The sequence below is a fragment of the Alexandromys fortis genome, unplaced genomic scaffold (assembly GCF_014885135.2).
Source record: "Alexandromys fortis isolate MF-2015 unplaced genomic scaffold, M_Fortis_MF-2015_v1.1 scaffold_50, whole genome shotgun sequence".
In the NCBI taxonomy this organism is placed as follows: domain Eukaryota; kingdom Metazoa; phylum Chordata; class Mammalia; order Rodentia; family Cricetidae; genus Alexandromys; species Alexandromys fortis.
The window spans coordinates 2805851-2829196 of NW_026067932.1; the positions used below are offsets into that span (position 1 = coordinate 2805851).

The 23346-nt window shown below is 46.0% G+C and overlaps 1 protein-coding gene across 5 annotated transcripts in view; it reads right to left on the reverse strand.

Moving 5' to 3' along the window:
- The window catches only part of Tmcc3 (transmembrane and coiled-coil domain family 3), a 255924-nt gene that overhangs the window by 74313 nt on the left and 158265 nt on the right, over positions 1 to 23346 (reverse strand). For 2 of the 5 annotated variants that reach the window (XM_050145610.1, XM_050145603.1), the window contains exon 1: positions 1596 to 1871. The exons of the other annotated variants lie outside the window; for them this stretch is intronic. Coding sequence is in view for 1 of the 2 variants with exons in the window: in XM_050145603.1 (XP_050001560.1) it covers positions 1596 to 1673 (78 nt within the window). In the remaining variant the exon portion in view is untranslated. Of the gene's footprint in view, positions 1 to 1595; positions 1872 to 23346 lie in introns of those variants that run through there. 5 annotated transcript variants of the gene reach the window in all.

Consider the following 23346-nt stretch of genomic DNA (forward strand, 5'->3'; position numbering starts at 1 on the left):
ACGCAAATCCCCTCCACACGAGGTCTTGGACACTTTCTGAGACTTGATTGGTGTGGAAAACCCACCCATCCCCTCCACACGAGGTCTTGGACACTTTCTGAGACTTGATTGGTGTGGAAAAGACACTCATGCCTGCAGTTCAACGCATCTTTCCACTTCCCACCCAAGTCTGTAAGCACCGGCTTTCCCATCCATCTGATTGGCAACAAAGCTTGAATCTTGGAACAAAGCTCATCCCATGAGTTTTATCAACTTGCTTACCCCTCCCTCCCTCGAACATTCCTAACTTGGCTGCATACGGAGACCACTGAGTTGTGACAATTCAGGCTCTCAAATTATTTTAAGACTGCAATTTCTCCTGTCAACTGCAATATTAACTTTACCCTCACCCCATTATAAAAGCCTTAGGAAAAGATCTTTCCTTCGGTGAGTTGTGTTCATGAGCAGTCACCCTCCCAAACAAACTTCTGGCTGCAGGAAACCAAAAACTCTAATTTCCCCCCCCAATACTTGCCTAGTGTATTTGTTATGAAACTTTTAAAGAAACCAGGAAAGAATCGGTCGATGTAGGAGCGATTCCACCAAACACATTAAATTTGTGTTTCAAAAAAAAATCATTTTCTAAAATTGATTCTTAGGAGTTAAAGTGAGGAGAGAAATGAGGCGAACATACCACTTCTGGGACAATAGATTACTGTTTCAAACACAGTATGTATGAGGGACCTGGCACACGACTGTCACTTATGACAACAACTTCTGGCTGATCAATAGATCTTGGAGGTGGTGGGTGGAGGTGCCTAGTCTACCTGGACGAACTTTATACCGGGTAGCTGACACCGAAATGCCCAATTCCACGGACAAGCCAGAAGTTTGGAGGCTCAGAGAACAATTCCAGGTATGGCCTGCCATAGTGGAGGAGGTGCTGTTTCAAATGGCACTTTAATCAGTCTAGGGGAGAAGGAATTTGGGCGCCCCATCCCGCTTGGACACTTGAGCTGTGGATGGAAGGTATTCCCTGGGAGGGCCCAGAGCTGGGGCTGGGGCTGCGGCCTCAGTCTTAATACTGAAGCCCTCCAGGGCCAGTCTCCACAGCTTGCTCAGAAGAGCTATTTTCGCTCACAGCCAAAATCAGCAACAGCAAATTAACACTGAAAACCGTGGCTAAGGCACCCACTCTGCACGGCTCCCAACTCCGGAGCGTACAAGCCGAAACGGACTTTGGAATTTTTTTTCTTTTTTTTCTTTTTGGCAGCGCATCTGGGGCGCACGGCACAAGGGGACTGGGCTGCTGGGCTAGGGATGCAGTAGCCACGCTGAGCCCCGCAGGTGGCGGTGCCCCGAGCCAGACCCTGGGTGTCCCGGGTACCAGCAGCGTGCGCTCCCTGGCGGGGAGACACCGTCGCGGAGCCGGGCTGGCAGTGTAGGCTGGCTAGCCTCCCAATCCAGCAGTGGCCCCGGGTCCCGGGGCCGTAGGTTTCTTCCAACCTTACGGGCTGGGAGAGGCCGGCGACGGGTTCCGCCGCGCAGCGTCTCCGGCTCGACCCCCGCCCTCCCCACCGACTCGCACCCCCGCGCAGCCCTGAGCGCGCCCTCACCCGGCTCTTGCAGCGGTGGTGCCGGCCGGGATCCGAGTAGGTCCGGTCCACCGTGAGCGCCGTGTCGCTGCCCGGCATGTCTGCGCTTAGACTGGCAACTTTGCCTTCTCCGGGGCCGCAGCTCCACTCTGCTCAGTACGGCGGCGCGGGGTGGCAGCTGCCCGCCGAGCTCAGCTCACCCTCGCTCGCCCGGGAGCCGCGGTCGAGGGGGTGGCGCGGGCGGCTGCAGCTGCTGCCGACACCCCGCGGCCCTGCGCCGCCGCCGCCGGTGGGGAGGCAGGCGACAGTCTCCGCCCCTTCCCCGCTCCCCGCCCCTGCGCCCCGCGCGGCGCCCAGACCCGGGCTCAGCTGCCCTCCCTGCCTGCAACCCGGGCCCAAGCGCTCCCACGCCGCCCCCTGCTCAGAGGAGCGAAGTCGGCACAGGTTAGGGACCCATTTGAGTGTGATTAAAAGATGGCTTTGGGGACAGGAGGTTGGCGGCTGCGTTTTAGTACACTCTTCATTCAACAGGCAGCCGGGCAGCTATCCTGGACCTGGATGGTGGGCTAAAGATTGCAGGAAGGACGGGCTTTTTACCACCTAGGATTCCACGGAACCACACTTTCACCGTGTTGTGTATCTTAATTGTGCTTGTGTGACTCACTGTGTTGTAAGCTACTTTGAAGTCCGGACATATCTTTTCACTTCAGCGATCTCTGGTCCCAGTGGAATTTGGAGTCCAATAGAAAAAGTACTGCTTGGTAAAGGATTCGCTCCCAGTTGCCTAACTCAAAATTCACCGCACAAGGTCTGGTTATGCTGGACGTGCCACTGAGACCAGGTTGGCCGGTTTAAAACTCTGATTGCCACAGGCCCTGAGTGCACTGTGATCTACCTAGGAGGAGAGGAAGAGGAGGAGCTTATCCCCCTAGCTGGCTGAGAGAAAACAGGACAGAACATTAGGAGAAAACCTCCAGGCATAGGCTTAGGGGGCGGGGCGTCTGCAAGCTCAGAGGTCCGAGGTAGAAGGAAAGAGACCGTGTGAGGCTGTACTTACAGCATGTAAGAGTTCAGCTTGTTCTGTGAGCGTTGGCAAGCTGCCGGGGTTCCTGATGTGAAGCACTGACGAAAGATCGGTGAGGGACTGGCTAGGAGGCCCTGTCAGAGACCGAGGATGACCTACCTAACATTCACGACATTCACAAAGATCAAGTAACCAAGGCATGTCCACCCAGCAGAGTAAGAGGCAAGTCTAATATGCGACGACCCTCTAACTATGGGGTTGTCTAGCATATATAGTTAAGTGGGGGGAAAGGCGAGGTGCAGAACAATCTGTGGTGTTTACCATTTATTTATAACAAATGCAGAGCGTATCTGTGCATATATATGTACACACATATACACGAATTTGCGTATGTATGGCTTATTTCTGATAAACAAAGACTGCAGAAATAATTGAACAAGCAACTGAGGTCAGAATAGGAGGACTGGGTAGCCAGAAGGTAGAGATGGTCACATATTAACTATGCAAAAGCAGAGCAAATTATTAAATCTTAAGAATGAGAAACCTAATCTAAAGACATTTAATTAAACACACACACACACACACACACCCCTACACCAGGCCCAGAAAGATTTTCAGGTAAATTCTTCCAAGCAGAAAATAGAGATTGTGATTGTGTGATTGTGTGTGTGTGTGTGTGACTTTAGTTATGCTGTCCAGAGAAGATTGTGATAGAGTAATATTTGAGCAGAGACCTAGGGAGGGTAAAGCAGCGCAGAGGTTTGAATGAGAATGGCTCCTATAGGCTCCTAGATTTGACTGCTTGGTCATCAGGGAGAGGCAGCTTCGGAAAGAATTAGGGTGTGGTCTTGTTAGAGGAGGCGTGTCACTGGGGGTGGGCTTTGAGGTTTCAAAAGCCCATATCAGGTGCAATGTGGCTCTCTTCCTGCGGCTTATGGATCAGGGCATAGACCCCAGGTACTTCTTCTGCTCCATGTCTGTCTGTGAGCCACCATGCTTCCCATGGTGACAATGGATTAAGGCTGGAAAACTGTAAGCAAGCACCAATTAAATCTTTTATGAGTTTTATGCATAATCTGTGTGTCTCTTCACAGCAACGGAACACTGACTAAGACAAGTAGGAATGTGGACATTCATGTAGACGAACGAGTCAAGAGTTTTGCAGCAGGTACCTCTGAGGGGAGTTCAAGGAAGAGCAAGGAGAAGCATGCCCCCTCAGAAGCACATAGGGGGTGAAGTGGGAGGGGCTGTCTCGGAGGATGAGATCCTACAGTGACTTTCAGACCATTTTCAGAATTCAGAGTTTCATCTGGATGAAAACAAAAGAAAAATGTGAGGACATATATGGCATGATTTGCCTTTCTCACAAAAGAAGAAATGACAGACCCCTGTCTTTTCATGCACAAAAATCAGTACTAGGTAAGAGTTTAAGACAAAACAAAACAAAAAAACCAGCAACAACAAACATCAAATCAAAACAAAAATATGAGGCTTGGAGGGTAAAAGCTAATCAGCAAGTCTGAACGCACATGGTGGATGGAGAGAATCAATTTTCAAAAGCTGTCCTCTGGACTTCATTTGTGCCCCCTTGGCAACTGTGTGCCCATACACACTGTGGTGGTTTGAGTGGGCGTGGCCCCCATAGACTCAATCTGAATGCTTGGCCCATAGGGAGTGGCACTATTAGGAGCTGTAGCCTTGTTGGAGTAGGTGTGGCAATGCTGGAGGAAGTGTGTCACCCTGGAGGCGGGCTTTGAGGTCTCATATGCTCAAGCTATGCCCAGTGTGGCACACAGTCCCTTCTGCTGTCTGTGGATCAAGATGTAGAACTCTCAGCTCCTTCTCCAGCACCATGTTTGCCTGTACGCCCCATTAAGATAATGGACTAAACCTCTAAACTGTAAGCCAGGCCCAATTCAATGTTTTCCTTTATAAGAGTTGCCCTGGTCATGGTGTCTCTTCAAAGCAATAGAAACCCTAAGACACATACGTGTGTGCTCACACATAAATAAATAAATGTAAAATTACCTTTTAAAGACAAAGAAAAAGAAACTTTAATCTCTTAAAATTGGAGATCATTTTTATCTCAAGTCATAAAAAGCAGGCTTCTGAAAGCATAAACTGTAAATATGTAAGAGCATTAAAAACATGCATGTGTCTATGAAAGGAAATACTAAAGTGAGAACATGCACCACAGACTGAGCCCCTGCTTTTTTTTTTTTTAAAAAAAAGAAACCAATTTGTGTGAATTTCACAAACAATCCTGGAAAATAAAAGTGCAGGGCACAGAAAACTGCAAGCATTCTGTGTTCAATGTACAGAGATTAAAAACCTAAATATTAAAGTATAGGGAGGGAAACAACTTACTTATTTAAGAAAACAAGCTTATTCCATGAAAATTATTGAGAAACACACAAACAATGTAGACCTAACTCTCAGGGTAGTTCCTGATGGGAAAATAAAGACAGTGGCATAACACTCTCCTCTCTTCAACAAGTGACTGCTGTTATTCACACACACACACATAGACACATACACACACATAAATACACACACATAAACACACAAACGTACACATACACACATATACACACACACACATACACACATGCACATGCACGCACACACACACACACACAAAAGATTTCAAGATGAAAAATTTAAAGGCAACCACTGGGCATTGTGATGCCCTCTTTTAATCCCTGGACTGGGGAGGCAGAGGCTGGTGATCTCTGAGTTTCTGAGTCTGCGGCCAATCTCAACTACATAGCGTTGCAGGACAGTCAGAGCTATGAAGAAAGACCCTCTCAAGAAAAAAAAAAAAAAAACTAAGAGTCTTATCCCTAGGCTTGGAATTGGAGTCACTAGAACCTTCTCGAATAAGCCCCAGTTACACTTGCAGATAACAAAGCTTGGTCGTCCGTTACTGTTGAGCATTCTAGGTCGTTATGCCAACCTAACCTTTCAAAGATCCTTCTAAAAAAAAATCTAAGGGGTCATCTGTGGGGTTTTCCTCATCTCCTGCCATCTGATACTGGACTTGTCCCCACCCCCTCCGCCAGCTACATAGGACTAGGCTGTGTGTGTGTGTGTGTGTGTGTGTGTGTGTGTGTGTATTTAGAAAGGCCAGTGTACTGTGCTCCAGCAGGCATCTCATTTTGATTTCTATCTCCAGCTTCGTGTTCCTCAGAGGTCCACGATGGAATGCTGACTCCTAATGAGAAAAAAAACCCAAAACTTTCTGGCCCACACACATCTCAATTGACAGAAGAAGTTATGTACGTGTTTACTAAGACCCTTTAGATTTATTGCATAAGCCAGTTGCCCAGTAGCGGTTCTGCTGGGCTCTCATACAAAATAAAATGTTTTTAAAAAATATACAAATTAGATAGCACAATAGCAAGCTCCCCAGAAAAGCAAATAGACCATCCCTTCTTCTGGAGGCAACGCCATTGCCTAAGGAGAGAGAAAGAGTTCAGGTGCAGCAGGCTCCAAAGGGTCACACAACTTAGTCAAGACCAATTAGAGTCAGCCATGAGTCTGGCTGGCCATGCTGGGAAAGAAATTTGCCTTCAGTGGGTATCGCTAAGCTGGGCAAGTATAAGCCTGCTGCCATGATGAATGTCCTCGCTCCTTCTCAAGGACAGCCTCCCTGCGAAAGGAAAGCCAGGACCTGGAAGAAGGCTCCCTATTGGCTTGCTGGAGCCCCAGAGGCTGCCTTTCCTGCCACCTGTTGCTGGGTGACAAACCGCTCTAAAAGGACTGGCTCGCAACAATAACTGCCTTGCATTGGTTCGTGACAGGTTTGGCCAGCCCTCCTGAGGAGGAGACTTTACTCAGGTCCAAGTGGCATTGTTGGGGCTAGCGTGCCCAATGTAGCTCCATCTACATAAGAAGGTGTGAAGGGGCTGGCGAAGGCTGGCCAAACCTCTATCCCAAATTTTACATTCATATATATTTTTAATTAAATGCTTTACTGGTTGTAGCCTCTCCTGCCAACCCTCACTCTGCATGAGGGTGGTTAGATTCCTTTACATGGCAGCTAGGTTCTAAGACATCAAAATCCAAACTGCCAAATCTCCCAAGGCTTTGTCCAGAGTTGGCATGGATATTGCCACCACATCCAGCAGGTCAAGGTGAGCCAGAAGTGGTCTGTCCAGACAGGCGGGCAAGAGGCTGCTGCTGGCAGCCATCTTGGCAGTGGCTTTACCACCCTAGCCATGCCTAGACCTTCTTTTCAGAATTGTGGAGCAGTGTGCTTTTTGCTTAGGGCATTTGCTTAGGTTTCTGACTCGTGTAACTTAAGAGAATCCCAAACAATGCGGCATCCAGTGTTGCGCATGGGCAGAAAGAAGGCAAGATGGGTATCCTTTTAAGAGAAAGCAAGACCTGTGGGCAGCGCAGATGGAGGGAGCATGGACCAGAGATCTCTAGTGGGGCTGTGGAGTATCCTGAAAGCCCCAGGGTCTTATGTTATTTAAATATTTCAGGAAATGACTTCTATTCCCTTCAAGTTCTAGTTTACCAGGACAGGACCGTGCCTTCTTCTAGACAAGTATGCCTATTCCTGGGAGCTCTTAACCCAGTATTCAAGACATGCTTAGCGGACGGAAGGATAAGGGATGGATGACGGATAGATGGATCCAACATTTTTTCAGTATCTACTTATTTTGAAGACAGTGGAGTTTTAAGAAACAACCAAGGCAGAAGCATAGTGTTCACCCTCAGAGGGAACAAAATTTCCTGAACCATGAATGTTATGTATTTTGAGATACCATGTAGTTACGGAAGCTGATGAATTTCTAATTATTTTATGGAGCACATTTGATACAACAGGTTCTGCTATTGATCTTTGGAATATAAAAGGAGGAGGATATCATGAGGGGCATCCTATCTAGTCTGCTAGACCCCCCAGACTCACTACAGGGGCCAAGGTTGTCATGTACAGGACACAGAGATAGGATCAAAGGTGGACACAGTCTTCTCATGGCTCTTACCTCCCAGGGAGTCTCAGTCTTGTAGTACCTGAGGTCTGATTTGTTAGAGGAAAAGCAGGCCTCTTCTGAAGGAAAATACCACTCCTTTTCTTCTTTCATTTTAACTAACATATATAGAAAGTATCCCCTTGGAGGAAGGGATTTACAAAGCTAAAACGAGAGCTCGTCCTCCTAAAGGCTTAGAGATAGAGCACGAGAAAGAATAATTCATATTTTTAAAGTTTATTCAAATAGCTCAAAGCAAATACATGATGATCCACTACATAGACGATAGCAAAATTTGAAAAATGTTTAGATTGGAGCCCAAAAGCGGCCTGGCCTATTACAAGCAAGAAGCTCCAGTTTTAACTGCTTGGTTTATTGCCAACTGCAAATGAGCACTCTTACAGTGAGTTTCTGATACAGCACATTCCATATGACTATAAGGAAACAATTCCCACCATTTAGTGAGCATCAGCAAGGATCTGGCGCAGCAGCCCAAAACTTCCACTTGGCAATAGCAAGTGGAATCACAAATAACAAAAGAAAACACGCACGACAAAGCGGAAAGACCGACACTGACTCAGCAGGCTCGTAGGCTCGCCTTCCAATGTTCCCAGTGCCTTCTAAAGCAATGCAACGATTTCACGTTACGGATTCCAAAGAGCAATGGTTATCAAAGAAGATTCTACAAGGCAGCCTTCGGAGATTCTGGAGCTACGCTCCAACTTCTGCCTTCGTGCACACCTGAGGCTACGTTAACAAGAACAAAAAATGTATTGTACCTCATCAAAGTTTGAAACTGTTGCTTTGTGAACGGCCTTATTAAGCTGAAAAGAAGAAGAAAATATTAATATAGCCATGTGTCTAACAAGGATGAGTATCTAGAATGCATTAAGAACTCCTCGCAAGTCTCTCCCCGCCGTCTCTCCTGGTGTACACACGGGCTCTCCCCCCCCCCTCTCCCTTTCTCTCTCTCCCTCTTCCTTAATAAACACTTATGCCTAAAAAAAAAAAAAAAAAAAAAAGAACTCCCCGCAAAGAGCTGGGTGTGGGGGTGCATGCCTTTAATCCCAGCACTTCGGAGGCAGAAACAGGAGGATTTCTGTGAGTTCGATGCCAGCCTGGTTTACGTAGTGAGTTCCAGGACAGCCAGGGCTACATAGTGAGATCCTGTCTGGAAAGAAAAAACACAAACAAAACAAGTGTCTTTTTGTTTGTTTGTTTTAAATAGGGGCTGAAGATGGCTGAGTGAATAAGAGAAATTGTTGCTTTTCCAGAGGACCTGAGTTCAATTCCCAGCAACCACCTTGTGGTTCACAAACTTCTGTTCCAGGGGTGGATGCTCACACACATGCAGCAAAACATTCATCTATAGATCAAATAATTATCTACAAACTGTTAAAAAAAAAAGAAAGTAAAGAATTCCCCCAAAGTAGTATCGTGTGCATCTCTCTCTCTCTCTCTCTCTCTCTCTCTCTCTCTCTCTCTCTCTCTCTCTCTCTGTGTGTGTGTGTGTGTGTGTGTGTGTGTGTGAATATGTGTGTGTAACTGATAGACAAAGACATAAAAGACAAGTTCAAACATACATCCTCTTTGCAACCCAAAACTCAGTGTTTGGTATGCTTTTTCTTTGCTACATATACTAATGAGTATGATAAACAAGACAGCTCATATCATCCAAGTAACGATGGTACTAACAAGAAAGTTGGCTCTAAGAAGAAGAGCTGGTAATTGAAAAAGAATTATCAAAATGAAACCATAAAACATTAACAATCTAACGAAGAAGAGTCAAAAGATATGAAAGGCATTCCACTGAAGAGGCTGCATGGCCCATGATGCTGAGTTTGACATCATTAGCTCTAAAGGCAATGCAAATTAAAACCACAAGGAGACATCACCACAAGCCGAAGAGATGGCTGATCAAAACAACTATTAACAGAGAAACCAGGAAACTCACACATCCTGGGCAGACATGGACAGCAGCCCTGCCAGCTGTTTTGCTTGCTTGCTTTTGTTGCTGGTGGTCCTGAAGGTTGACACAAAGGTCTCACACATGCCAGGAACTGCTCCACCGCTCAGGTGTGGCTCCAGCCCTCTAATTTTTTTTGGAAACAAGTTCTTAACAAGTTGCCCAGGCTGACCTTGAATTTATAATTCTCTACTTCCGAGCCTCCTTGTCTCGAAATCCTTTCTAGGATTACAAATTTATACCACCAACCTGAGTAGTTTGATAGGCTTTATAAAATGGAAATATGTAAAACCATCTGACCTAGCAATTGCACCCCTGGGCATTTATCCTGGAGAAAAGAAAACACGTTTATACAGATACAGGTCCACAAATGTTCACGGCAGGTTTATTGATAACGACAAAAACTAGAAGCAGCCCAGGTGTCCAACAGGTGAACACACATATCATAAAACACACTCAACAGCAGAGCAAATGAGTTTTCTGCAACAGCTTGGATGAGTCCCCAAGAAAACACGCAGTGAAAAGAGCCAGTCCCCAGAGGTCACATGCACCCTGGGTTCATTTGTAGAGCACCCTCGAGGTGATAAAATTATGAATATGAAGATGAGCAATTGCCAGTGGTTAGGATCTAAAGGGATGGTTGTTGTAGGTAAGAGATGGCTATGCTTCCTGGAGGGTCACATGAGGGCTCCCACAGTGATGGAGTCATTCTGATTCTTAAGAGAGGTAAGAGTGTGTAAGCAATATTTGGAAAAATCAGAACAGATAGTGGATTACACGATTGTCACTATGGTATTTATTCATACTAAAGATTTATAAGATACTATTATAGGAGCAAGGTAGAAAAGGGGTATCTGTGACCTTTCAATATTATTCCTTACAACTGTATCTGAACCCATGGTAATCTTACGACAAAAGGTCGAACTACAAGTTAGATGCGAGTGTGACCTTCTTCTGCCCCCAGGAAAAATTCCACATGTTGGGAAGAAGGGGAACAACACAGAAAGGGGGCAGGGGGCTTTGATATACGGATTCTTTTCCGGAGTTGTTGTCCACCTATAAGACAAAGTTCCCATGCACTGACCCCTGCCACAGCAGAGAAGCGGGCCTGGGGTCGGACCCTTAATGGAACCGGGAATGTCTGTGTCTGGCCCCACGGGATGCTGTGTCTCACAGCCTAGGTCAGCTATCAACAAACTGAGAGCCAAAGGCAGTGTCCCCAAGCCACCAGGGCTGTGCACAGAACCTGGCTCAAAGCAATAACCCCATAAGGCTTTTGTTATGTAAATAATTGATAATTATGGGTGTAAGTACAGAGTTGATCCACGGAACCTTACAAATCCAATTGTTTAGTAAGATTTTACTTTTCAGGGCCCAACAGACAATTCTCTAAGCTCTCCGGGCCTCACTGTCTTGGGGCTCTGACCTTGGTCTGCGCTTTTGTTTTATATCGCCTACACACAGGTTACTACAGAATGAGCGTTCCCCTTGCTCACCTCCTGACCCTGACATTTAGAAGCAAAGAGTTCATCTGTCTGGTCACGGCGTCTGACTCTTGGCTATCTCTGACTGAACTTTCCTAGCCGTTCACGACAATGTTACAAAAACAGATGAACAATGCTTTGCTTCGCACCAGGCACGGAATGTTCCATCCTGTCCCATGTGTAGCTGAGGCTGAGACGCTAGCCTCCCACTTCCCACAGCCGCGGAGAAAGCCGCTCTCTGGGGATGTCTGGTTGACTATGTTCTCTACCCAGGGGGAAACTTTTCCTAAATCCCTTACAGAAGCTGAAGGGCACACGAGCTCTGTGCCAGGAGCACGGTGCCGAGGATCTCGCTTTGGACTTTATCGGCTGGCGCTGCCAGATAAGGTTGGTGCAAAATGAAACCACAAAAGAAAGGTGACGAGATGTTTTAAATGGCCTCGGCCTGTGGAGCCCTCCTTGGCTGCCTCCATCCTGGCTCGTCTCTTTCTTCCCTGAACTCTGCCAGTATCTTTTCCGTATATCACTCAGGCGCTGGCATATAACTGGCCATTCCCGGAAGTCTCCTAGGATTGGCTACTGGGGAAAACCAGCCTGGGTCCCAGGCGTGCTGTTGCCCTTGACTAACTATAAAGCTTTTGGTCCCCGCACCATAAGCTGAAGGTGACAACCCTCCCTCGTCACGCTGATGAAAATGAGACGGTGATAGATGGATCAAGTAGGACAATCGGAACTCAGCCAAGTCCGTGCGGGTGAAATCAAACTCAAAGCCCGTCTCAGATGTGTGACACCTTTCGCTCCTTCCAATGAGAGCGCCGGGATTGATGCAGCGACCTTGGCAAGTCTTCTACGAGGGAGGGCTAGTGTCAGGGATGCGTCAGGGGAACTAGGGAGAAAATAACAGTCGCTGGATCTGGACCCTAGCCAGCACCTGACCCTTCTTCACCTCTGCCCACTCTGACAGGAATGGGGAAGGCAAACTTCCCCCTTCCTAACTCTCATCAGTTCCCCTTCTATCACAAGCCTCGCCTCCCACACACGGAAAGTTCCTTTCCCCTGCATACCTTTATCAAATAATTCCATTCCTGGGAATTCGTCCCAGAATAAGACAATACAGAAAAAAAAATGTATACCCAAGTTCATCCATCAGTTTTTATCATTCTGAAAGGCTGGGGTGATTCCCAGGTTTATTATTTATGGAGAAATAAGGGATGCTTACATGAATTACAATAGAGCCATACAAAACACAGTATGGCCAGTGCAGATTCTACTTAGGATGGATGCACAACTGCATGAGGAAGCAATGACATACTGATGTTCTAAACTGTATAATGACACACCAGGCTAACCCTGCCAGACTAATAAAATCTGGACAGTATGAGGACCTCTGGGGCTGGCAACGACCACAGCACCCTGGGTTCTCATACCTGGTAGCTCCCCTCCCTGGCATACACCCATAGGACACATATACACAGCTCCTGGTGGTGTCCAACAAGGACGGCAAAGGCATGAAAATTGCGTGTCCCCGTGACTCCAAAGTTCACGAAGGCGTGTACGCTTGGGTGACTTATTTCGCCTTTACAAGCCCCAGTTGTCCCACCAGTAGAATGGCTGGTCTATGCTGAGGAGAGCTTGCACTGGGGAAGAGCGTGAGGCATCTGGAAACAACACTGTGGCTGGCCACCCTATGGGTCATTAAATCAGATGAGCCAGCCTTGTCTCTGCCCATCCTACTTTCCCATGATTCTCCTGACGTGTCTAATGAATATTCACTGTTTACAAAAAACCCATGAGAAATATTACAATATGCTGAACTTTTGCTTCCTGTTTTTCCTCTGCGGGGGGGGGGGGGGTCTGATTCGGGCTCTAAAACAGCTAGGATGACATGATTTTGATTTCAGCCCTCATCTGGAGGTTTCTCTGTCTCTTTTCTATCATTTCTAAGCACATTTAGATGCTTGGTTTAGCATTTCAGGTTTCACAAAATGAGAACTCAACTCTCCTCTGGCACTGGAATTGGAGATCCATGTCTCTGTAAGTACTTCAAAGTGCTCGCTGCCTTCCCTGCCAGTTTTTGAAGGGCGTCCCATGGCCCCGTTATTTCTCGTTGCTTCTTTGCAGATCGGCCGTGGCCCATGCACACCCAGTTAGTATTTCTGGACAGGCTGTGGATCTTCCTCCCAGTAAAAGCAATGTCTTTCACAGAAGGAAAGAATGCTAAATCACACACAAGATTCAGGACCATTGTGTAGCCAAATGTACCGGGTCCTTTGTGTGCCCACAGCCCATATAGGAGGAAAATGTTAAAATTGATCAGAAATGCAAAAAAAAAAAAAAAACTAGAATGAAAAATCAGGAACAACATTCCTTTCGGTTCCCCAAAATGTCCCTTAGGGGTAACAAAAGAAAAAAATAAATAAAAGAAGATCCGTGAGGCTGCCGCTTAATTTACACAGCTCGACTTTTGAATTCCTGCTCCCCCTCAAAACAGCAAAAGTCTATACATTCCCCCGAAGCCTCATGACACTCAAGATTACAGAACTATTTTCTAGACAGAGATCTGCTGAGATATGGCTTTCCCCATTCCTCACTGTTCCCATTTGATCTTTTTGTAAAATGGAATCACTCTCTGCATTTCAAAAATATTAGAATGTTTTAGATGCAGATCATTAAAATACAGATCACCAAACAGAATTTATATAATCCACCCCCCATCCAGCCTCAGGAACATTTACTCAAAGTGTTATATGTGAAGATTTCTGTCATTCAGCTACCAAGATTAATTGCATGGCCAATTATTGTCCAAGAGTTCCATGCCCGGTGGAGTAGATGAGCCCCACAAGGCCACAGCGCAGGTGAGACGCGCCTACTCGGAGGGAGGGCTGAGTTTAAACATTACTTAATTTATACCCTGAAGGCCACTACCAAAAAAGAATATAACATATCATTAAAACAGGTTCCATATTCCTTATCTAAAATGATCACAAACAGATTTTTACATTGTGGATTTTATTTATTTATTTATTTTAATTTTAGAAGGCTTGCAACAGGCAAAATGAGATTCCTCCCAAGTCCAAACATGAAATTCACCGCCTAGCCGGAAGGTTGATTTTGAGCAATGGGTTTAATACATCTGCATTCTGACTGTACCAGAGTGAATTTTATCATGTAAGGTCAGGTGTGGAATTTACTAGTTGAGTACGGGACATTATTTGAGAAGTTTCAGATTTGGGAACATGTTGGATATTTCATTTTGGAATGATTTCATTTTTATGAAACTACTCAACAATGTAAATAGAAAATTCCACTCTGACTTAGTCACTGAAATATGAAAACGAGACTATTATTCTCTACACCTCATACAAAATACCAGAGTCGTAGCATATTAAAATTAGTAATATCCATAGTTCTTTACCCCAAGTGATTCAGGCTAAGATTAATATCACTTCCTGCAATGGTTAGTGATAATCGCCTGGGAGACAGCCTTTGGTACTGTCTATGCGGGATCATCTCCATTATATGAAATGAGGTGGAAGGCTCCGCCCACCGCGGGTGGCGCCAACCTCCATTCAGGGACTCCAGACTATCTTAAGTGTCTCCACTCTGGACTGTGGGTATATGTTCCTGTCTCTGTGACATCCTTGCTACACATCACAGACTACAAGTGAGGATTATAAGCTCAACAAACCTTTCATCCCTTAGGTTGCTTTGATTGGGCATGTTATTACACTACAGAAAAATAGAAAAGAAACAAAGACACTTCCCAGGAAGCACATTTTGTATAAAACTGTTTGCCATGGCCTAGTTCATAGTAAACAGTGTACCTATCTACCACATCTCCTTCTGTGAAGATTACAGGTTTTTTTTTTTTTTGAGCCAGAGGACTCACACATTCTCAAATCTGTCCATTCCCAGCACGCTTCTTGCGATGGAAATCCTTCTCTAAATGTTTGAGGATTTGAATACTGTGTATACTGATGCGTTTTAAACATCCTTTTTCCCCCCTATAAAAGAAAGCCTAAAACTAACATTGAGGTATTCTGTGCCCAGGGAAGGAAAGAGGCATCAGAAAGCAGATAGCACTTTCCCTTAAATCAGTCTACAGATAAAACAGAACGCTGTCAAAAAGGCTTTTCCTGAAAGCTGATGAGCTTATTTTAAACTTTGGCGGAAGAAAAAGACAACTCAGGGGGTGCGGAGGGTGGGGGGCGTGATGAATGAGAGCTGGCAGGCTGCTCCGTCCTTATCAGATGGCTGAATATTTTATCAGAGCAGCAATGAAGGTCACGTGACTAGGTAGGCATGGGGATGCAGACCAATGAAGAGACAGCTCACAGTAGACCCAGACAAATCAGGAAGCACATTACGATCAATTTGGGGGAGGGAAACGATTGGAAAATCATAAGGAAAATTGGAGAACACAGTAGACCGTTGAAGATAAAAAAAAAAAATCAAAGTCCAAGGTATATACCTAACTTTCTATTATTGAAAAGCCACTGTAATTCCAACTGGGTTATATAGCACACAATTATATATTGATAGCCTTTATCACTACCCAACAAGAGACATAAATAAGACTAAGGTCAAAAGAAATAAAAAGAAACAGAAGCTGTATTTTGAAGAACTTACCTGAAAGATGCCTATGCAATCGGGTCTATAAACCCTGCCTTTTTTCTTTTATAACATACTGAAGAGAGACTAAGTCATTCATGGCTTTCTAAGGGTCAAAGATCTAGAACTGAGGGAGAGGCCACCAAATGCACAGGCAGACTCAACAACTGCACCAAGTGCTGCATCAAGTCTTTTGCCGCTAACTGCAGAAAGCTGAAGCTGTAGGTCTATGAACAGTAACTGACAAGCCGAAGAGAGCGCTATTAAAGCTCCCTCCACACAGACACATGAGTTAGCCAAGCCGCACTCAGAACCATCTCCGCTCACCCCAACCTTTAGCCGAACGCCACATGCCTGCCCCTCAGAGCATCCAGCATCCCCGGTGTAGTGACAGCCATCTCAGGATGCCTTACAGTGTGGTACCATCCCGCGTGCCACATCTATGGTGACATGTCTTCTTTTGTTAGAAAAAGACAATGTTTCAGGTCAACTTACTTTCTGCATGGGTATGGTTTCTTTGTTTCCTAGAATTCCTGCCTCGGGCTCCCCTCACTGGTCCTATGGTGGTCTCGTGATGCAGACCTCTGCTAATACTGCTGTAGGTAGCTGTCTGTGTGGATCCCAGAGTGAGAGGCTTAAACCGCAGAAGTGTATTGCCTGTCCTCACATGGCTGTCCCTCCACACACATAGTACCCCGGTGTCTCACTGTGTCTGACTCCCCTCTCATAAGAAGAGCGATCAGAGCAGATTCAGATATGCTTAGATCAGTTGATTTGCTTTAACTTCATTACCTCTGTAGGGACCCCAACTCAGAATAGTTACATTTAAGGTCCTGGCACCTTAAATGAATACCAAGGTGTCGCAACTCAGCGAGTAAGCACTTTAGTGATGACTCACTTAGCGGGTATATAGCCACGCTGAAAGACAAGGAACAGTGGCAGCCCGGAGGTGAAAGGGAGTGGACCCCCAAACCCACAGTCACCTCCACAGCCCCAGGGAAACAAAACCCTGACTTCCTAAGTTGAAAACATTCCTTTTGATTAGACCTTCTCCAGATTGCTCCATCTAATTTTACATAATGACAGTTACACAAAGAATCTCACCCAAAAGACATAGCTAGAGAGGTAACGATCCATTAAATATGTCTGACAGCTCCAACTGAACCCCTGGTTAGGACTTACAATTCTCACTGCGCCCTCCCCCTACATTAAACACTGGGGAAGAGTGGACAGGAAGAGAGAGTGTGAGCCCAGGAGCAGAAGAGGTGGGGGACGAGGGATGCCAGCGAATGGATTGCTAAAGGATGAAGTGGGGTCAGGGAAATACCCATGCGACAGAGAGCTAAGAAAATGAACTCCAGAGCAATACTGCTGCTAGTGAGACAGAGCAGGATGCTGGCGTGGAAGAGGGGAGAGGGAAGGAAAAAGATGTCAAGCTTTCATAAGATTATCTCTTCTTTGGAAGTGAAATATGATCTTCCTGCCTGGACTTGGGAGAGTGCGGAATCACAGGAGACCACGAGGCAGCAACTGCCAGGCCGGCAGCACTGTCACACTTTGGATCAATTTTTTTCAGGCCAGATAAATGGTGTGTCCTCTCCTCCTCTCCTGAGATTCAAATCACGGGTTAGCAAAGGACTAAAGGACTCGACAATTCCCAGGCTCTGGCTGCTACTCCGCAACGTGCCTAAATAAATATACATTTAAGGAGCTGCAGCCAAAAGATGGAATTTTATAATTACGTATTGACTTATATTGAATTTCTCAGTCTGCCTCGGAGTCTCGCGTCTCTCCAGGATGGCTTGCCTGCCAATCCGTAGGTAGTTTATAGCAGTTTCAGAGCACCTCCAAAAATGCATTTCTAACAGATGGGATTATTAAATGCTTCACGCAAACAATGATCCATAGATACGTTACCGCCCACTAACAGACAAAGCAGAGTGTCTCTCTGCTCTACTCTTCTTCCGATAAATATTTACATCCTTCCGTGTACTCATTTCAAAGCTGCGGGATACTGAATTTTATTGCTCTTTTAAGACAAATGCAAACAATTGCAATGCTTTCTGGGTTTTCTAATTAACTCGTTCTCGGAGTAATTTATTGATAGCATGACAAACAGGCCCAGCTTAGAGTTGGTTCATGTTATCGAATATTATAAGTTTGGCGCTCATTTCCTTTTCCAAGTTGGAAAATTTTATTTCCTTGTATCTTTTTTTGTTGGTTTTTTTTTTTTTTTTTTGAGCTAGGGTTCCTCTGTGTATATCTGGCTGTCCTGGAACTCACGCTGTAGACCAGGCTGGCCTCGAACTCACAGAGATCCACTTGCCTCTGCCTCCAGCATGCTGGGATTAATGGTGTGCTCTACTATCCCTGGTTTAAAGATTTTTTTTTCATTATTTTTTATTCGTGTGTGTGTGTGTGTCTGTGTGAATGAATACCACATGTGTGCCAGTGCCTGAGGAGGCCAGAAGAACGTGTTGGATCACCTAGAGCTGGAGTCACGGGCAGTTGTGAGCCACTTTGTGTGGATGCTCGTGACCGAACTGGAGTCCTCTGGAAGTAAGAGCAGGAAGCTGTCTTAACTGCTGAGCCATCTTTCCACCCCCTATTTACTTACTTATACTTTTTAAAGCCTAGAATTGTTCGAGAATAAATGTGGAAGGTGTGGCTTTTATTTTTTTAACATGAGAAGCTGAGGACCGACAGGCAAAAGGATATGCTACCAAGTGGCAGAACTTGGGGAGAAGGCAGGAGAGCAGAGATGATGATGCAGCTACTCTGGCCATGGCTAGGTATCCTGTTAGGCTATGTGCTTTCACAGACACAAACTTGTGCCAACAGAGCCTTCTTGTCACCATCGAGGCAGAGGCCGAGCAGGGCTAGAAATCTTACCCACTGAAGGACTACATTCTTAAAAACTAGATTTGTTCATTTTGTTATATGTGTAAGTGTTTTGTCTATGTGCATGTATGTGTACCATGTGCATGCTTGGTGCCCCTCTGAAGGTCAGAAGAGGATATTGGATCCCCCAAAACTGGAGTTATCGATGGTTGGGAACCACTGTATAGGTGCTAGAGACCAAACTTGGGTCCTCTGCAAGAGAAGCAAGTGCTCTTAACTGTTGGACCATCGGTCCAGCCCCAAAACTCACCCATCTTTACTGAGTGGCTAATTTAGACTAGAATCTACCTAATTCCACAGACCAAACCCTTTTTTATTCCCCCCTGCACTTTTCAAGAAAGCAGACAGAACCGAGTTATATTATGAAGTTCAAAGGGGTATTTATAATAGCATCACACAAAATTTGATTTGATAGCTTCTTGAAAATCCTTGGTTTATTTCCTAATATTCAGGATGAATTGCTCCCGGTTTCTGTATTGGCGGCAGGACTGATGTTTAATTAAGGAAGTGTGAATGACTATGTAATTGGGTACGACCAAACCCTAGCTTCCTGACCTGACTGGTGATGAGAATGCCACACACTTCTGGATCGCTCACCTTGAATGCAATTGTTCAAGTGAAAGTATCACAGCTACTTTTCAGCCTCCCTTACCTGAACAGAAACAAAGCTCAGAGTTCAGCTTCCGTGTCCCCACCACCCACTCCAGTGCTCACAGAGACACAAAAGGGTGAAAGAATCAGCTGGTGATGGATTCAAAGTGAAGACCGTGCGACGCTGGAAAGCAAAACCTTTTCGTTGCAGCACACGCCCCAGGCAAAAGTAGAATGGCACACAGGATGTACAGGACGCAGGTTCCAAACACGTAAGCACACCGAGACAGATTCCTAGAATCTTCTCGTCATTTAGCAGAACCTCACATCTTGGTTCAGAACCATTTCCTCAACCTGAGCACTGGTCCCTGACTTCTGTGGCCCTACTGATCCGGAACTGTCTTACTGGGCAGGCAAAAGACACAGCTTGTCTGAGACCGTCGGGTAACTTACTTATTTACAACCATCCAAGACGGTGGACCACAGAGCTAATGAGACCTAACACTTCACACCCACAGACCCAAAGTTCTGTGGACACAGAGGTCACTCCCAAGCCCCCATCTGGTGAGTCTGAATTGCATGGGGGATTAGGCAAGAATCTGGCCTCTTACCACTGACATAGAAGTACCTTACAGGGCCAGTGCCACCGCTGCTCCAAGCAGCCAGTGGAGTGTGTAACAACAGCTTTCCAAAGGCAGCAGCAACAGTCATCAGGAGACTCGGTGACTCCCCTCACATTTAATGAACAATTTCAGAGTCTAAGATTAAAGCTGTTTCTTCTTAATAATACTCAATTTTCTTTCGAATCAGTGAGAAAATCTAAGTCGGACTTGGGTCACCCTCCCCAGAATGGGAATTGGGAAAGCAATGAGCCTCTTTGTTTTTTATGTCATTATGCCCATAATTAGGCAGTGGTATTGCTTTTTTTTTTTAAGAGAACACAAAAGTCAGGCACAAAAACCTTGCTGCAGTCTGCCAATTTCCAAGCTGGCAGAGCCTCTTATTCTTCTTCTGTGACCTCAGATAACCCCTCTCAGGTGCCAAGGGTATATTCAGTAAGCTACACCTACTTCCTTCAGCATCTTCCTAGATCCCTTCTGTATCCCGGCAGAAATACGCATTTCCTCAAGCAAAGGAGCCCCAGCTTTCAAAAGGGAGGTCAAGCGCACCCTGCCCCCGTGGAACCCATCCTTCATTTTGTGGACATTATTGCACAAGGCATAAAATATACCGGGACCACTTCAATCAACCCACGGAATGTCTTCTGCAGCTTCAGGTACCAACCTCAGGAGGGGGAAATGAATTTTAGATTTGCGGGTTTTTGACCATGATGTGTTCACTGTCCTGACTTGGGGAGAGCTCAGTAGACCTTGCTGTGCTGTGAGAAACACTGCTTGCAATGTACCTAATGGCCTATGATGTCAATGCTTTATTGAGCAGGGCCAGATAAGAAGAAGGCTACAAACGAGGCCAATGTATGGTGGGTCACTCCTATGCTCTCCTCTCACCAGCCCTTCCCAGGAGTCTAATGTTTCTCCAGTGCAGACAACTGCTGCTTATTCTCCTGCTTATCTTACAACGTTGGTCACCCAGTCAACGGCGACAGCAGTTTCAATCTCCAGGTTATAAGCAGTTATGAAACATCCCGATGATTTGCATCAAAACCCAAGCAAAGCGGCCAAACGCTGGGGATTGGAGCAGTCAGGTTGCAGGGTGCAGCAGCTGAGTGAGAGTATTAGCAAAGCTGGCTGACCAACACTGGCCAGGATCACCCACCAAACAAGGGCAGTGTGAACTGAACTCGGGGAGAAAAGGAAGAGTGTGAGCTGGGCACAAGACAGTGAGGGCTAAGCAGAGTCGGGAGCTGGGAAGGATTCCCCGGTGCTGTGGTTTAGATACGAGTTGCCTGCTGAAGGCTCATGCGCTCAAAGTATGGTCTCCAGTGTGACAGTACAGAAAGGTCACAAGACAAGCCTGGAAGGAGGACACTGGGTCATCACCACCCTTGCGAAGGGATTAATGCTGGTCTCTAGGATTAGGTTAATTCCCATGAGATCAGATAGTTATACATGAATGGGCCCAACTCTGTCCATGATTCTCTTCCCATGTGATGTGTCTGTCAGATTGTGGCACCATCCAGATGCCCTTGCCAAAACGGGTACTTTGTGGTTTAGACTTTCTAGCTACCCGCCAACTTCACAACCCAAATAAGTTTCCTTTCCTTTCAAAAATTTTCTTAGCTTGTAAAACTTTGAGTGTGTGATGCTTTGCCTAAATCAATGTATGTGTACCACATGTGTACCTGGTACCTAGGAAGATCATAAGGGCTCATCAGATCCCGTGGGACTGGTGCTACGGACGGTCGCAAGCTGCCGTGTGGGTGCTGGGAACCTAACAGGTTCTCTGCAAGACCCTCAGCAAGGATTCTCAATGGCTTGGCTCTCTCCAGCCCCAATTTTCTTTTCATTATATACTACTTAGCATCAGGTATTTTTCTATAGCAACAACAACAAAAACCAAGCTGAGGCACGTGGCACATGATAATGAGACATTTCAGTCACGGTCTAAAAGGAGACTAGCTTTTAAGGAGGTGTGGAAGAGACAGAGAAAGACAGTGGGGCATGGGGGGAGCGCATGTTAGAGAAACTGAGATCAGCCTAGAGCATCTGGAAAGGGAAAGGGGATGAGGCTGGGAGAAACAGAGCACCAGAGAGCCTAGCAGCCAAGGCAAGTGAGGGTACCTACAGAGGGTGACATCACCAAGGTCACTGGAATGCACCAAGGGGCTCTTAGCGATTGACGGTCAGACTTCTATGTCAGACTGTGTTAGTTGTAGCTGCTCTGGCTGTGGTTGGTGTAGAAGTAGACATGTTAGTTTTCTCTCTGGTAGAAATAGAGGACTAGGCATAACTATGCTCCACACCAAGCCCCCTTCCTTTCCAGCTGATAATGCTCCTTCATGCGTAGTTGTCTGCGGTGCTCTGAGACAGGATGTTCAGAGAAAACTACTATCCTGAAGCAGACAGAAGCAGGCTTTCTGGGACCAAGGGATGCTGGAATTTGCATCCTAGGAGGGTAGGAGGGAGGGGCATTCTTTGTTCAGGGAAATAGTGCCATGGTTGTAAATGCTGGCACGAGGCCAGCTGTCTTTGGCTGGTTCCCCATGCCAGTTCTGCAATCCCAAAGGACACCATTCAGATGCTCTCGAGTGTCACCCCCTCCCCTTTTTAAACCAACAGACAAGGCTGCCCGACTGGGAGCGAAGCTCCTCTTTAGACTTTCTTTCCGCTGGTTCCACACAGCTCTCCTTTGTGCAGAAGATCATTAGAAACCCAAGCTGCAGCAGGGAAGGCCAAGAGGATGCTGTACAGGCAGGAACTACCGCTCCAGGGGATACAAGAAGCAGGGGCAGCTCAGACACGGGGTGTGGAGGCACATACAACACGCTGTGGACAGAGGCAACTGCTGATTCCATGGGTGTGAGGTGATAAAAGAGACACACAAGCACTGGTCTGGTGACATCTACTAAAAGGTGGGTCCCTAAAGGGTGGAGGATCACCGGCACGTGTGGTCACATCCATACACACGCACATGTGGTTGGAAGTAGACAAGAAAGGCTGTGTCAAGAGACACAGGATCAGGGCGTTTAGCTTGTGAATTGCAGAAACAGAGAGACTGTTTTGAGATGCAACTATGACCCAGAACAAGATGAAAAGTGGCATGGGTGCAGAGAAGGTGGTCGGTGCCCTCACACCTTCAGGTTCTTGCCTGGAAAGATCAGCTTCTAGGTGTCAGGCATGAGTTACGTCCTCACTTCCACTGGTCTATATAGTTAAATATCACAGCCAATCGGTGACATCTCTGATTATTTTCTTCTAAATTACAACCCTCACCCCCTCCAATTTTCTGAAACTTAATAACATCTTATATGCTATGTGTTTTGTCATAGGGTGTATATATTATTATAAATATGCATTTACATAATATATAATATAAATACAATAATTATATTAATTGTAAACATGCAATGATATATGTGTGATATATTATATTATTATATATGTGGCATACATGCCAGATACCATTGTTTCACTTTCAGCAATGTCAGTGCCCCATGGTGAGCCATAGCCCATGTGTAAGTTTTGAATGTGTGCCACTCTTAATATGGTCAAATCTTCACACCATTGGGCCCCATCAGCCAAATACACAAACC